The 14,690-nt window shown below is 44.1% G+C and overlaps 1 protein-coding gene across 1 annotated transcript in view; it reads right to left on the bottom strand.

Annotated features, from left to right (window-relative positions):
- Window positions 1-7,741: 7,741 nt before the first annotated feature.
- The window catches only part of PGK1 (phosphoglycerate kinase 1), a 42,519-nt gene continuing 35,570 nt past the window's right edge, over window positions 7,742-14,690 (bottom strand). The window contains exons 7-11 of the mRNA XM_066357704.1: window positions 11,785-11,899; window positions 11,359-11,538; window positions 8,965-9,142; window positions 8,590-8,688; window positions 7,742-8,222 (exon numbers count right to left, since the gene is read on the bottom strand). Coding sequence (XP_066213801.1) covers window positions 8,182-8,222; window positions 8,590-8,688; window positions 8,965-9,142; window positions 11,359-11,538; window positions 11,785-11,899 — 613 coding nt within the window. The 3' untranslated portion in view covers window positions 7,742-8,181. The remainder of the gene's footprint in view (window positions 8,223-8,589; window positions 8,689-8,964; window positions 9,143-11,358; window positions 11,539-11,784; window positions 11,900-14,690) is intronic.

The raw sequence follows: 14,690 nt of genomic DNA, 5'->3' as shown, positions 1-14,690 counted from the left end.
CCGCCCCCTCCCTTCCCCTCCCTCCTTCCTCCGGTACTCCAGCTTATAGGTGGCATTTTTAAAAAGATGTACTGATGATAATTGGGGTGAGGACATTGCTGTCTCAAATTCTTTTATGAGACAGATGTCTGATCTCAGTTTGAATACAGGAATACAGCCAGTCAGTGGGGGAACTGAAGCTATAATGCACACTGCAGTCTAAGGCATCCAGTGTGCAGGGAAGGACTCAGGAGGTAAGGAAGAAAACACTAATCAGAACAGCAGGTACAAAGTCATGTGTAGAATATGCCACTATATATATTTTAACATATCTATATGTACATACACACGGGTATGCTTTTTATATGCATTAAGTAGCTCCAGATTGAAGGGAACAGGTCTTAAGAGTGGTGGTTTCTAAGGAGGCTAGGGGCTCTGAGGTAGGAAGGAGTCTTCTCAATCTGTACCTCTTTTTGAGGTTTTGATCAGTGCTACCGGGAATGTTTGGACATGAAAAAAGAGAAGCAGAAAACACTGAGCCAAAGAAGAGATTCAATTAGTTTATGACATGAAGATTATAACTTCTTCTATATACAGGCATGCATGTATTGTCTAGGGATTAAAAGTGAATTTGCTACACTTAAACCTAAACATTTCCCATGTTTTATTAGTAATTCATAATTCCATATTAAATCAGGAAACAGAGCCTTACACTACCATTATATGCTCAAATTGTCCTCAGTAGGTTTATATCACTTTAGGGCAAAAATGCTATCTTATATTCTCTCCATTATGTCCTAAGCATAAAGCAGGGACTCAAATATTTGACTATTTGCATCTCCCCATGCATTCTCTAGATTAATTAATAACCCAACATTATAAATGGGGGGAAACCCTGGAAGCAGAGTCTAGTAGAAAGTCCTTACAAGATACAATCGGATCGATAGATGGGTGAATGGGCAGTTGTAGAGTCTAAGTGCTAGGTTTACAGTGTTTATAATTTTTTCAATTACTCTACATTTGAAATAATAAAATATTAGGGGAAAGGTAATCAGAAGGGGAGAAAAATCAGTATGCTAAACTTCTGGCCCAGTGGTGACATGAATTTTCTGGATCCACAGGGAGTATTGCTGGGTCTCATCTATGAAAAGAAAACTGACTAGAATTTCTGCTCAGACCAGGGTCCAGTGTACATTGGAGGTACACAGAACATGGTGCATTTTAAAATTAACTACAGCTGTAGGGACAGTACTAATTCAAGTAAAAAGGCATTATTTTGTGACAAAGAGGGACAGATAGGAACAGACAGGAAGGGAGAGAGATGAGAAGCATCAATTCTTTGTTGCAGCATCTTAGTTGTTCATTGATTACTTTCTCATATGTGCCTTGACTGGGGGGCTAACAGCAGAGCAGAGTGACTGACCCCTTGCTCAAGCCTGCAAACCTCGGGGTTTTGAACCTGGGTCTTCCATGTCCCAGTCCGATGCTCTATCCACTGCGCTACCACCTGGTCAGGCCAAATGCATTTATTATTATTAATTTTAATGGGGTGACATTGATAAATCAGGGTACATATGTTAGAGAAAACATCTCCAGGTTATTTTGACATTTGATTATGTTGCGTATCCATCACCCACCAAATGCATTTTTAAGAAAATATTTGAGCCCTAAAATTTTTTGTTTAAAGCAGCCACCAAAATTTTCTTTTGTGGTTTTCTGCAGAACTAAACAAGTCATAGTCTAAAAGCATCATTTCAGAGAGGCACAGTGAAGAACACCAGCCTGTGGAGTCTGCCAATCCAGGACCTCACTCCCTTGCTGTTACTTACTAGCTCTGTGATCGTGTACAAGAGTTCAAATATTTCTTTATCCATAAAAATGGAATACATATTTAGTATGTAAATGCCCAGCAGAAAAATTCTGGTTAAACAAGGGCTTTTGAAATTGCCTCTTTACCTCTGCTCAACCCAGAGCCAGGAAAGGGAAAGGAAGGAAAAATTAGAAAGACAATAAAAGAATCATTAGAATCACTTCTTGGCCTTTTTGGATAAAATCAAGTGCAGAGCCTGACCAGGCAGTGGCGCAGTGGATAGAGCATCGGACTGTGATGCGAAAGGACCCAGGTTCGAGACCCTGAGGTCGCCAGCTTGAGCACAGGCTTATCTGGTTTGAGCAAAGCTCACCAGCTTGGATCCAAGGTCACTGGCTCGAGCAAGGGGTTACTCGGTCTGCTGAAGGCCCGCGGTCAAGGCACATATGAGAAAGCAATCAATGAACTAAGATGTCGCAACAAAAAACTGATGATTGATGCTTCTCATCTTTCTCTGTTCCTGTCTGTCCCTATCTATCGCTCTCTCTATCTCTGTAAAAAAAAATAATTAATTAAAAAATCAAGTGCAGAATGTCATTAGATTTTCAGCAATGCCAATGAAATAAGCCTTCAATCTGAGAAATTGATATATAAGCTAAAATTCTACAGACAAACAAGTATAAGGGTTGAAGACAAATTTTCAGACATGTAAGGCCTGGAAATTTTTGCCTCCCAGGCACTCCATCTCAGGAAGCTAGTTGGAGACTTGTTTCCTAGAGAGAGTAAACCTAGGAGTAAGGGGGAAAAGGGTCCGGGAAATGGGAGGTCCAATGCAGTTGGAAGGAACCCCCGGGGTTGTGACCTACAGGGCAGCCAGGGCAAACTGCAATGGGAGCCCAGAGAACTCCTGTGGGGCCCTCCCTAAGAAAAGCGAACAGACTCTTCCATGTGTTTTAATATATTAGGAATGAATCAGTGATAGGTACAGAGAAAAATAAAACAACTTTAAAACTATCAAGAACCATAAAAAGGTCTGGTAAACATGAGAGATCCCTTTGGTCTCTCCCCTTGAAGTTTCACCAAATTGAACAGCTATAACTCAACAAAGGATTCCCTGCTCCACACACAAACACGCCTGAGAGATCTGTGCACTGAAACATCTACAGGTGACCAAGTGGGCGTGACCCATGGATTCGAGAAGGGAGCAAAGCTAGGAAGAGCCATGAGTGCACCCCTCTAGCCAGGAACTGACAGTGGGGATCAGCCCAGAGAGGGAAGCAATCCTGTTGTGGGTGACTTTCCATTCAGCCAGGAATAGCAGAGATACTCAGCAAGCATTCCTGCAGAGTGGGGAATACGAGCTGCAGCGGAGCCCCAAGACTTGGACGAAGGCACAGAGATGCAGCCCCGTTGGGCAGTGGTGTTGCAGACAGAAACAAAGCCACAGAGCCTGGCTACCTCATAACTCCAGAGCTCACCTCCCTTCACCCCTGCGGTCAGACTGCAGAGCACATGATCTGAAACCCCAAGAACTGATACTACAGAACCACTGTTTTACCCAAGCCAAGGGTACACTCTGTGGCTGGACTGGGGTCAGGAGTCGGGTACGCCATGGAGGTCCAAGGTCATGATTACTGGGAGGGCAAAACAACACAGAAGGCTGCCAGGTCCCCGTCCCCCCCCCATGCTTTGTGGCTACACCAACCGCAGCATCTAGCTATGAAGGACGGCACTGCGATTTCATGGATCTGGAGCCCATTGTCCACAGCCTTCCCCTCTGCACTTGGACCCCTGAGACCGGGGAACCAGATCTGAGCAAGGGCATTATCTCACCAGGGAACATGACCCCAGAGTATGGGAAAGCCAGACAAGTGCAAGACAGCTAAAACACGGGATGAAGCACCACCTACTAGAAAATATTACAGACATCTTCATATTAATCTGCTAGAGAGGTGCCACTCATAAACAGATGCCTACCCAGAAGGAGTCCGCCAGATACCATGAGTAACAAAGACAACAAGGCAGCTCAGGAAACATTAAAACCCCCCAAGAAACAAACTGAAAGACATGAACATATGGGATATAAATGACAGAACTCAAGATTGCAGTTCTGAAAAAAATGAGAAAATACAATTTAATGACCTCAGAAGGCAAATCAACAAACAAAACTAGTACTTTGCCAGAGATAAAAACGTAAAAGAACCAAACAAAAATTCTGGAGATAACTCAATAAAAGCCTGACCAAGCAGTGGCGCAATGGATAGAGTGATGGCGTGGGATGTGGAGGACCAAGGTTTGAAACCCTGAGGTCACACAGACTCATCTGGCTTGAGCGCAGGCTCACCAGCTTGAGTGTGGGATCATAGACACGACCCCATGGTCGCTGCCTTGAGCAAGGGGTTACTGGCTCAACTGGAGCCCCCTGGTCAAGGCACAAATGGGAAAAACAATCAATGAACAACTGTAAGTTGAAGCTTCTCATCTCTCTCCCTTCCAGTCTGTCCCTCTTGCTTTAAAAAAACAAAAACCCTCAATAAAAGAGGTCAAGAATGAACTTGCAAGCATAGGGAACAGAGCAGACCAGATGAAATGATGCAGAGGGTAAAAGAGACTTGAGCATAGAAGAAAGTGAAAGAACTCTATGAAATAAACTATCTGACTTGATCAGAAAAACAATATAAGAATAATAGGCAAACCAGAAGAAGAAGAAGGGAGGAAGAGAACAGCCTATTCAAACAAATAACTGATAAGAACTTCCCAAGCCTATAGAAAGAGCTAGATCCTCAAATCCAAGAAGCAAATAGAACACCTAATTACCTCAATCCACAAAGGCCTTCTCCAAGGCACATTAAATTAAAACTGTCACCAACCAAGCAGTGACGCAGTGGATAGTGTCGGATTGGGATGTAGAGGATCCAAGTTCGAAACCCAAGGTCGCCAGCTTGAGCAAGGGGTCACTCAGTCTGCTGTAGCGCCCCCATCAAGGCACATATGAGAGAGCAATCAATGAACAACTAAGGTGCCACAAGAAAGAATTGATGCTTCTCATCTGTCTCCCTTCCTGTCTGTCCTTCTCTGTCTCACACACACACACACACATACACACACACACATACAAAACCTCATACAACTCAACACCAAACAAACACTCCAATTAAAATGGGCAGCCTGACCAGGCAGTGGCGCAGTAGATAGAGCATCAGACTGGGATGCAGAGGACCCAGGTTCGAAACCCCGAAGTTGCCAGCTTGAGCACAGGTTCATCCGGCTTGAGCAGATTCACCAGCTTGAGAACAGGATCCTAGACATGACCTCTCAGTCACTGGCATGATAAGGGGTCACTGGCTCTGCTGTAGCCCCACAGTCAAGACATATGAGAAAGCAATAGATGAACTACTAAGGCATGACAACGAAGAATTGATGCTTCTCATCTCCCTTCCTGCATGTCTGTCCCTCTCACTAAAAAATAATAATAATAATAATTTGGCAGAGGGCCTAATCAGTGATGGCAGAGTGGACAGTGTCAGCCTGGGATGCTGAGGTACTTGGTCCAAAACCCCAAGGTCGCCATCTTGAGGACAGGCTCATCTGGCTTGAGCGTGGGCTCACCAGCTTCAGTGTGGGATCATAGACATGACCCCATGGTCACTGACTTGAGCCTAAAGGTCGCTGGCTAGAAGCCCAAAGTCACTGCCTTGAGCAAGGTGTCACTGGCTCGGCTAGAGGCCCCCTAATCAAGGCACATATGAAAAACAATCAATGAACAACTAAAATGCCACAATGAGTTGATATTTCTCATTTCTCTCCCTTACTATCTCTTTCTCACTAAAAAAAAATAAGGGGTGGGGGGCAGAGGACCTCAACAAACACCTCTCCCAAGAAGACATACAAATGGCCAACAGATAAATGAAAAGATGCTCAACTTGACTAGCTATTAGGGAAATACAAATCTGAACCACAATGAGATACAACCTCATACCTGTTAAAATTAGCTATTATCAACAAGACAGGTAATAGCAAGTTGGAGAGGCTGTGGAGAAAAAAGAACCCTCATTCACTGCTGGTGGGAACATAAACGGACACACGCACTACAGAACTTATGACAGTTCCTCAAATTAAGAATACTGTATGATACAGCAACCCTTGTACTTTGTGTCTACCCGAAAAGAAAAATTTGCCAAGATATGCACCCTCATGTTTATCGCAGCATTATTCATGGTGGCCAAGACATGGAAATGTCCTTTGACAGAAGACTGAATGAAGATTTGGTACATATATACAATGGAATACTACTCAGCCATAAGAAAAGAGGACATATTGCCATTTACAACAACACAGATGGACTTTGACACTATTATGCTAAGCAAAATGGGTCAGTCAAAAAAAGCTAAGAACTATATGATTTTATTCAAAAGTGGGATATAAAACTGAAACTCATAGCCTGGCCTGTGGTGGCACAGCGGATAAAGCGTCAACCTGGAACACTGACTAGTTCAAAACCCTGGGCTCGCTTGGTCAAGGCACATACCTGCTCCTACTCCACCGCCTTCCTCAGTCTCTCCTCTCTCTAAAATCAATAAATAAAATCTTAAAAAAACAACTACTGAAACTCATAAACACAGACAACAGTATAGTGGTTACCAGAGGGAGGGGGTGGGGGTCAGGTAAAGAAGGCCAAATATATGATGCGGGAGAAGGATCTGACTTTGCATGCTGGGCACACAATATAATATATAGATCGTGTACCAGAGAAATATATACTTGAAACCTAATGATCTTATAAACCAATGTTACCCCAATAAATTTAATTTTTAAAAAGTACATACGTAACTATAATCATATGACATAGCTCAGATGTGAAAAGTATTTATAATCACAATGTAATCTAATCTAGAATCATGACAAAACTATGTTAGGAGAATGAAGACTAGGAAGTATTATGGAACAGAAGTTATAAGAGAGCTAATTCATCCTATGTATGAAATTAACAGATAACATATTTTTTAAAAGTCGAGAAGTTAAAAGCATAAGCATGTTACTTACAAACATGGAGGGAAATATCACAAAAAAGCTAAGAGTTGGCCCTGGCCAGTTAGCTCAGTGGTAGAGTGTCAATGCAACATATAGACATCCTGGGTTCAATTCCTGATCAGGGCATACAGGAGAAGCTACCATCTGCTTCTCCTCTCCTCCCCCTTCTCTCTCTCCTCTCCCGCAGCCATGGCTTGATTGGTTCAAGCGCATTGACCCTGGGCACTGAGGATGGTTCCTGTGGAGCCTCTGCCTCAAACACTAAAAATAGCTCAGTGTGAACAGCAGCCCCAGATGGGGTTGCTGCGTGGATCCCGGTCGGGGTGCATGTGGGAATGAATCTGTCTCCTATCTCCCCTCCTCTCACTTAAAAAAAAAAAAAAGGCTGAGAATTCTAAGTGGTCACCTCTGGGGAGTAGAAATCATAAGTGGAAGGAATGAGATGAGGCCTATTTTTTTTTGTGTCTTAAGCCTTGACTTTTTAAATTATGTTCATGTGTAACAGATAAAAATAAAATTTAAAGTATCTAACACAATATCTGCCATAAAGTAGGACCTCAATAAAAGTGTAGACATTTATCTTATCCCCCCTACCTCCCAACACTGCTGACCCATTTCTGCCATTCAGAAATACAGATAATTTTTTTTAAAAATTCTTCCATTGGTTTGAGAGAGAGAGCAGAAGGAAGGGGGGGGAGAGAGAGAAGCATCAATTCATTGTTTTCACTCACTGTTCCATTTAATTGTATACTCATTAATTGCTTCTCAAACGTGCCCTGACTAGGGGTCAAACCTATGACCTCCGGTGCACCGGGTCAACACTATATTCACCGAAACCCGGCCAGGGCTGAAATGTAGATGATGTAATCATTTGAAGAGTCTGTTCTCGCCTTAACTAACAAAGTATGACAAGAAAAAAAATCCCAGTTTCAATGAATACTTTTATTATTTATTTGATAGATCACCAGCTTGGTCTCCCTCCTTCCCAACAATTGGAATTTCATCTTGTTTTCATGCTTGGTAACGAAACAATGACAAAGCTAATCAGAATAAGTGACTTTAGGAAGAGTAGCTAACAGCTTACTTTCTTTTAACAGGCAAAATATAAATATATGCACGCTAGAATGCACAATGGTTTAGTCACTAAGAAATTCAAAAGGGATGCTGATAAACGTAGGCAAGTCCAGGGTGCAGGTACAGATGGGCTGAGAGGAACAGTTTATGTGTTCCTGGGCTGCATCTCTTGGCCACTAGCTAAATCCTGACACAGGAGGACGATTTTAGCTAATCCCAAGTAGAGATGTGGAAAGCACTAGGTTGGCTTAGGGGATGTGCGCTGGAACCGAAAGGCAGGGAAAGCACTAAACATTGCTGAGCGCATCCACCCCAGGAAGGACTTTACCTGTTTTTGAGAGAGCACACACAGAGACAGCATTACTACAGTGTCCACTAAGCCAGGTCTGTCGCTTTCTATCGTCCCAATAATGTCAGCTATTCTGTGGCATGTACGCCCAGGAGTTGGGTATCTTCTACATTTCAGGTCCCAGGTCTACCAGGGCATAACATCTTAGAGAAGAAGTCTTCCTACCAGCTCCTTCCCACCTCAAATGAATGCCAGGAGTTTTGTCCGACATTGCTCCATTTGTACCACCCAGCTAAACATGACTGCTCATGACAACAATTGCTGTCTCCACTCGGTCCTACTTATCTCGCTCTGCATAACCCCCGACCTTTCCCTGAAAAAGCCAAAAAAAAGGAGAGAACCTCACCTTCCAGGAGCTCTAAGCTGGCGCCGCCCCCGGTGCTCACATGGCTGACTTTATCCTCCGTGTTCCACTTGGCGCAGCAAGTGGCAGTGTCTCCACCACCTGGTGAATGAAAGCCAAGTAGAAATGAGAAAGGAGGAAAAAGAAAAGACTGTCACCAAAATGTCAGGGCAGTGTCCTCTCAAGCCCAAACAGAAGCTGAAGAACTCCCAACGCCATCTTCCTAAGAGGCTCCTCCAGGAATTCCAGACCTGTTTTGCTCTCTGGACTCACCCAGTGCCAAGAAACATAGGAAAACTTACCCACTTCCCTTCTGCTTTCCTCTGATCAGAATTCTGTCAGTTCACAAGGCTATTGACTTCGTCCAGGCCCCCTTACCTATGATGGTGATGCAGCCCCTGGAAGTAGCTTTCACTACGTCATCCATGAGGGCCTTGGTCCCTCGGGCAAAAGCTTCCCACTCAAACACACCCACAGGCCCATTCCACACAATCTGCTTGGCCCTGGCCACTGCCTCGGCGTACTTCTTGCTGCTCTCAGGACCACAGTCCAAGCCCTACGGAGTAAACAGAGAGAATGAGCTACCGAGAGAAGCCACTGACAGCAGCGAAGACCACCTCCACCAAGACCAGAGCTCACGGCTGGACACCGGAGTTTCTTCCAGAACCAAGATACCCTCCAGTCTTTTAAAATTATAACACTGTTGCCCTGGCCGGTTGGCTCAGTGGTAGAGCGTCGGCCTAGCGTGCGGAGGACCCGGGTTCGATTCCCGGCCAGGGCACACAGGAGAAGCGCCCATTTGCTTCTCCACCCCTCCGCCGCGCTTTCCTCTCTGTCTCTCTCTTCCCCTCCCGCAGCCAAGGCTCCATTGGAGCAAAGATGGCCCGGGCGCTGGGGATGGCTCTGTGGCCTCTGCCTCAGGCGCTAGAGTGGCTCTGGTCGCAACATGGCGACGCCCAGGATGGGCAGAGCGACGCCCCCTGGTGGGCAGAGCATCGCCCCTGGTGGGCGTGCCGGGTGGATCCCGGTCGGGTGCATGCGGGAGTCTGTCTGACTGTCTCTCCCTGTTTCCAGCTTCAGAAAAATGAAAAAAAAAAATTATAACACTGTTCATGCTCTTTATGGAAGATCAAGTGGAGAGGGAAACCTCAAAAAGTTATTTGATAAAAACATTCTCGGCCACACCGTTGTTATTGGGTATTAATGTAAAGAACTAGATTGGTGTTTCCAACCAGGGTCAGGTCAGCCCCTTCCCAGGGGACAGGCGGCAATGTCAGAGACATTTCTGGCTGTCACAACCGGGGCAGGGGAAGGTGCTGCTACTGGACCTAGTGGCCAAAGATGCCTTAAACATCCTACAATTCACCAACAGCCCTCCACAACAAAAACTACCTGAGATGTCAACAGGACCGAGACCAAGAAACAGTGTTTCTCAACCTCTGGCATGCGTCACCATCTCCAGGACGGCTGTCTGAGCACAACTACCGGGCTCCGGCTGGCCTTCAAACTCAGCAGGTCTGGGGGAGGCCCCAGGAACTTTCATTTTGTGTGTGTGTGTGACAGAGACAGAGAGACAGACAGACAGAGACAAACAGACTGGAAGGCAGAGAGATGAGAAGCATCAATTATCTGCTGCAGCATCTTAATTGTTCGTTGATTGCTTCCTCAGACATGCCTTGACTGGGGGGGCTACAGCAGAGCCAGTGACCCCTTGCTCAAGCCAGTGAACTTGGGCTCAAGCAGGCGACCTCAGGGCCTCTAACCTGGGTTCTCTGCATCCCAGTCTGACGCTCTATCTACTGTGCCATCACCTGGTCAGGTGAACTTGCATTTTTTTTTTAAACAAATTCCAAAATGATGCTGATGCTGTTGTTCTTGGGACCACTTTATGAAACACTGAACTAAATAAAACCTACACGCCTAACAGAAGAAAATTATGAAGCAAACTAGTGTGTCAACATGATACAGTTTTATACAGCTACTAAAACTGAGAACAGTGCAATCAACTAAATCAGTGTTCAGTCTTGGATATATACATACATTTTTCCCTGCTTGTAATCAGTATACTTTTACTATTTTTATGTTTTCATAGACGATTTCTTATACAGGTTTCCAGGTAGCAACATACTTCAGAACAGCCCAAACGCCAAACCAAGAATATACATAGCACCACCCCAGCATAGTTAAATACTTAATAAAAAATAAATTAATGAAGAAACAAAACATGATTTTGTCCCCACATTACTTATGAAGACAACAGCAATCTGAAACCACTGCTTTTCCCCCATGGATTCTCCAAGGAGGCTCATACTGCAATGTCTGGAGCCCTCTCTGACAGGTCCCCTGTACAGATTCTTTTAAAATGCTTGCTAGTTGGTCGAATGAATGATGCCAAAATATTTTTGTTTGATTCCCAGCCAGGGCACACAGGAGAAGCATCCATCTGCTTCTCCACCCTTCCCTCTCTCCTCTCTCCTTCCTCTCTCTCTCTCCCCTTCCCGCAGCCAAGGCTCCATTGAAGCAAAGTTGGCCTGGGCACAGAGGATGGCTCCGTGGCCTCCACCTAAGGCACTAGAATGGCTCCAGTTGAAACAGAGCAACGCCCCAGATGGGCAGAGCATCACCCCCTGGTGGGCATGCCGGGCGGATCCAGGTCGGGCACATGTGAGAGTGTCTCTCTGCCTCCCTGCTTCTCACTTCAGAAAAATACAAAAAATATATGTATATATTTTTGTTCACTCATGCTACCTCCCAAAAATCCAGGTAACTCACCATCCACCCAGCGGGTATGCCAGAGGCCACAGTGGCTTGGCCAGTCTTGGCATTCTCATCAAACTTGTCAGCGGTGACAAAGTCAACTGGCAAGGTAATCTTCACGCCATTCTTCTCAGCCTTGGACATCAGGTCTTTGACGATCCTGGCTCCCTCTTCGTCAAACAGAGAAGTGCCAATCTGCACAGGGGATCAATATGATAAAGGACAGCCTCTATACTAAGAACATGATTCCTTCACAAGGCAGACAGGAAGATACACCATGACAAAGGAATAATTCCAAGATGATAGAAAAACAACTTGCCAAAATAAATAACAAGGAGAGTTTTTAGGGCTCATGTCAAAAGCTGGTTTCTTTTTAAATGTTCACAGATTCCTATTTCTCACCAAGAACCATTTCCCATGCACTTGGCATTGTTTTCCTACCTCCATGTTGTTGAGCACCTTAAGGAAGGTAAAAGCCATTCCACCACCAATAATCATCTCGTTGACTTTGTCCAGCATGTTATTGATCAGCTGGATCTTGTCCGCAACTTTAGCTCTAGAAGGGAAAACAAGATTTATCACCAAAAGAACAATGGACTAAAAAAAAGTGATATTACATACAGCCTGAGTTTTTATATCAACGCACAGGAACAGAGAACTAGCTCACAAGGTGACAAAAGTACTGGCTAACTTTGCCTATGTTTTGCTAACCCAAAAGGTCAATTCATTACTAAGAAATCCTTTCGAGGTGTGGCCGTACACCAAAAAGGGCTAAAACCTACTATCACCTAAAGGAACCATGGTTGCATATAAGTCTCCTTTGCCTCTTCTCCCCACCCCCAAAAAATCAGAGGATGAACAATGCTAATTATACCTGAGTAAGACTGCTAATTATGGGATTCCCTGAGCCCACTCAGAACTGTCTTCACCCTAGAACATGGATCAGATTATATACCAAGTGAATACATACTAAGCAAAAATAGAAAGATTCACATTTTTAAGTCTATTCTCAGTGCCTGGAACATCTGCTTTATGACCTTTATTATTCTCTTGGACCAACTGATTCAACATATTTATTGAGTCCCTACTCTGTGCCAAGCACTGTTCTAGGTCTCTGAGAAAAATCAACTGACAAAAACAAAGATCCCAACCCCTTTGGAGTTTATATTCTAGTAGGGGGAAATAAGACAATAAATACTGATGTCCTTTCACCTCCTTGTGAAAGAAAAAAGATCTAAATTAAAGAAAAGCTAGGTCACTTGAAGCACAACCTTTAAAATCCCTCACACAAGTAACAGCTTGCCTTCCAGACATATTCCTATATATCCTATATATTTAAATCCCACTTAAATGAAGAAATCACCTTGGGCCTGTCTGCTCTTCATTCAGTAAACAAGATGGTAGCTACCCTGTGAGAGGCACTACACTAGGATTTGTGAAATGGGGGTTCAAAACAACAACAATATGGGGGAATGGATGACAAGAGACTTTATCTCACTGGTCACCATGAAGGCTAAGAATGTAGGAACTGTTATACAGAGACGGGAGGGACGGAGGGAGAGAGGGAGGTGGGTGGGTGGGTGGGAGAAAAGAAAGGAGACTCAACCCCTTCTAAAGAATGTGGGATATTCTAAAGCTCAAATTCCCTATTTCTTCAATAAATCAATGGGATGAAAATACTAGAGATGACTATTACAGAATAAAAAGTATCTAACAAAATGTAGTGCATAGAGTTCATTTGGATCCTTATTCAAACAAACTGTAAAAAGACATTTCTGAGGCCTGACCTGTGGTGGCACAGTGGATAAAGCGTCGACCTGGAAATGCTGAGGTCGCCGGTTCAAAACCCTGGGCTTGCCTGGTCAAGGCACATATGGGAGTTGATGCCTCCAGCTCCTCCCCCCTTCTCTCTCTCTGTCTCTTCTCTCTCTCTCTGTCTCTTCTCTCTCTCTCTCTCTCCCTCCCTCTCTCTCTCTCTCTCTCTCCCTCCCTCCCTCTCTCTCTCCTCTCTAAAAATGAATAAATTAAAAAAAAAAGACATTTCTGAGACAATCGATGACTTCTGAATACACACTAGATAGTATCAGATGAAACTGTTAAATTTTGTTAGGTGCTTATTTAAAAGAAATCTCCGTATCAGTTCTGAGATGCATAAAGAAGTAATATAAATAAAATTATATGATGTCTAAGGCTGCTTTAAAATGTTTCTGATAAAAAAGTAGGAGGTGGTAGATGAAAGAAGATTGGCAAAAACACCAAAATTTGTTGAAGTAGGGTGACAGGGACCTGGGGGTTTGTTAATACCATTCTCTCAACCTCTGCATGTTTGACTGCTTGCACAATAAATTTTTAAATAAAAATGTAAGATGGTCCCCAAAATTGTTAATGATCTAAGGAGATTACACTGCAAGAAAGGTGGTAAAGAGAAAAAAAATGGCAAGGAAAAACAAAACAAAACATGCATATCAACTTCCCCAAAACAGTGATTTCAGGTTGATTCTAAAATCTAATCATAACCACTAGGTGGCGCTCGCTGCCAAATTCCAGGTCCACAGAAAGCTGGAAAACCAATCAGCTCAAATCTTAACCTCCAGGGAAGGAAAGAGAAGTCTGACCTTTATAACCCAGTGCAGAGGGGTGATGCTTCCAGGACCCAGCTAACCTGTACCCAACCTGAATTATTTTTAGGGCCCTGAAACTGGGCTCACAGAGCCTTGAGAGCAAAATGCTCCATGAAACTGACACCCAACTATGGAGTCAGCTTTCCTAGGGAAATGCTGAGTATGTCCTTTACCATGGTGGGGGAGCTCCTCATAGAAGGGTCAGAGACACAGTCATAAAGAGACTGATGCCTAGATACCCATGCCAAGTGACAAGAAGTTATCTTTGCTAAGAAATTCCGGGGCCCTGTCCCTACTCTCTCACCTAAAATTTACCCTGTGATCCTCTTGACCCACAACTCTGAAATTTCTATTTTTAACTAAGTCATTACAATGTGGTACTTTCACACATAGGAGAAAATATAAAATGGTCTGTGACCTGGAGAAATGGGTTCTAAATGGTTTACTAAACACAAATGTGGAGATTCCCCTAGTTATTCCGTGCCAGGTTGTATGTATGTGAAAAGCTCAAATGCTTCAAAACTTGTCACATGAGTGCCTATGGTGGATCTTTGCCCATCCACCCCTCCAGAACCATCTTTTATTCCTTCTTGACCCTATTCTCTGTGTCCAGAGGCTGGCCTGCATGGACTTCATCAGGGGACTCCCTTGCCCTCCGGCTTCCAGCTGGGTGGCAGCCAACTGGGGGAGGGAAGAGCACACTGGTATGAGCTTGAAGGGACATCA

Source organism: Saccopteryx leptura, chromosome X (genome assembly GCF_036850995.1).
Source record: "Saccopteryx leptura isolate mSacLep1 chromosome X, mSacLep1_pri_phased_curated, whole genome shotgun sequence".
Taxonomy (NCBI): domain Eukaryota; kingdom Metazoa; phylum Chordata; class Mammalia; order Chiroptera; family Emballonuridae; genus Saccopteryx; species Saccopteryx leptura.
The sequence above is the reverse complement of the archived record's forward strand: the minus strand, read 5'-3'. Positions and strand labels throughout refer to the sequence as shown.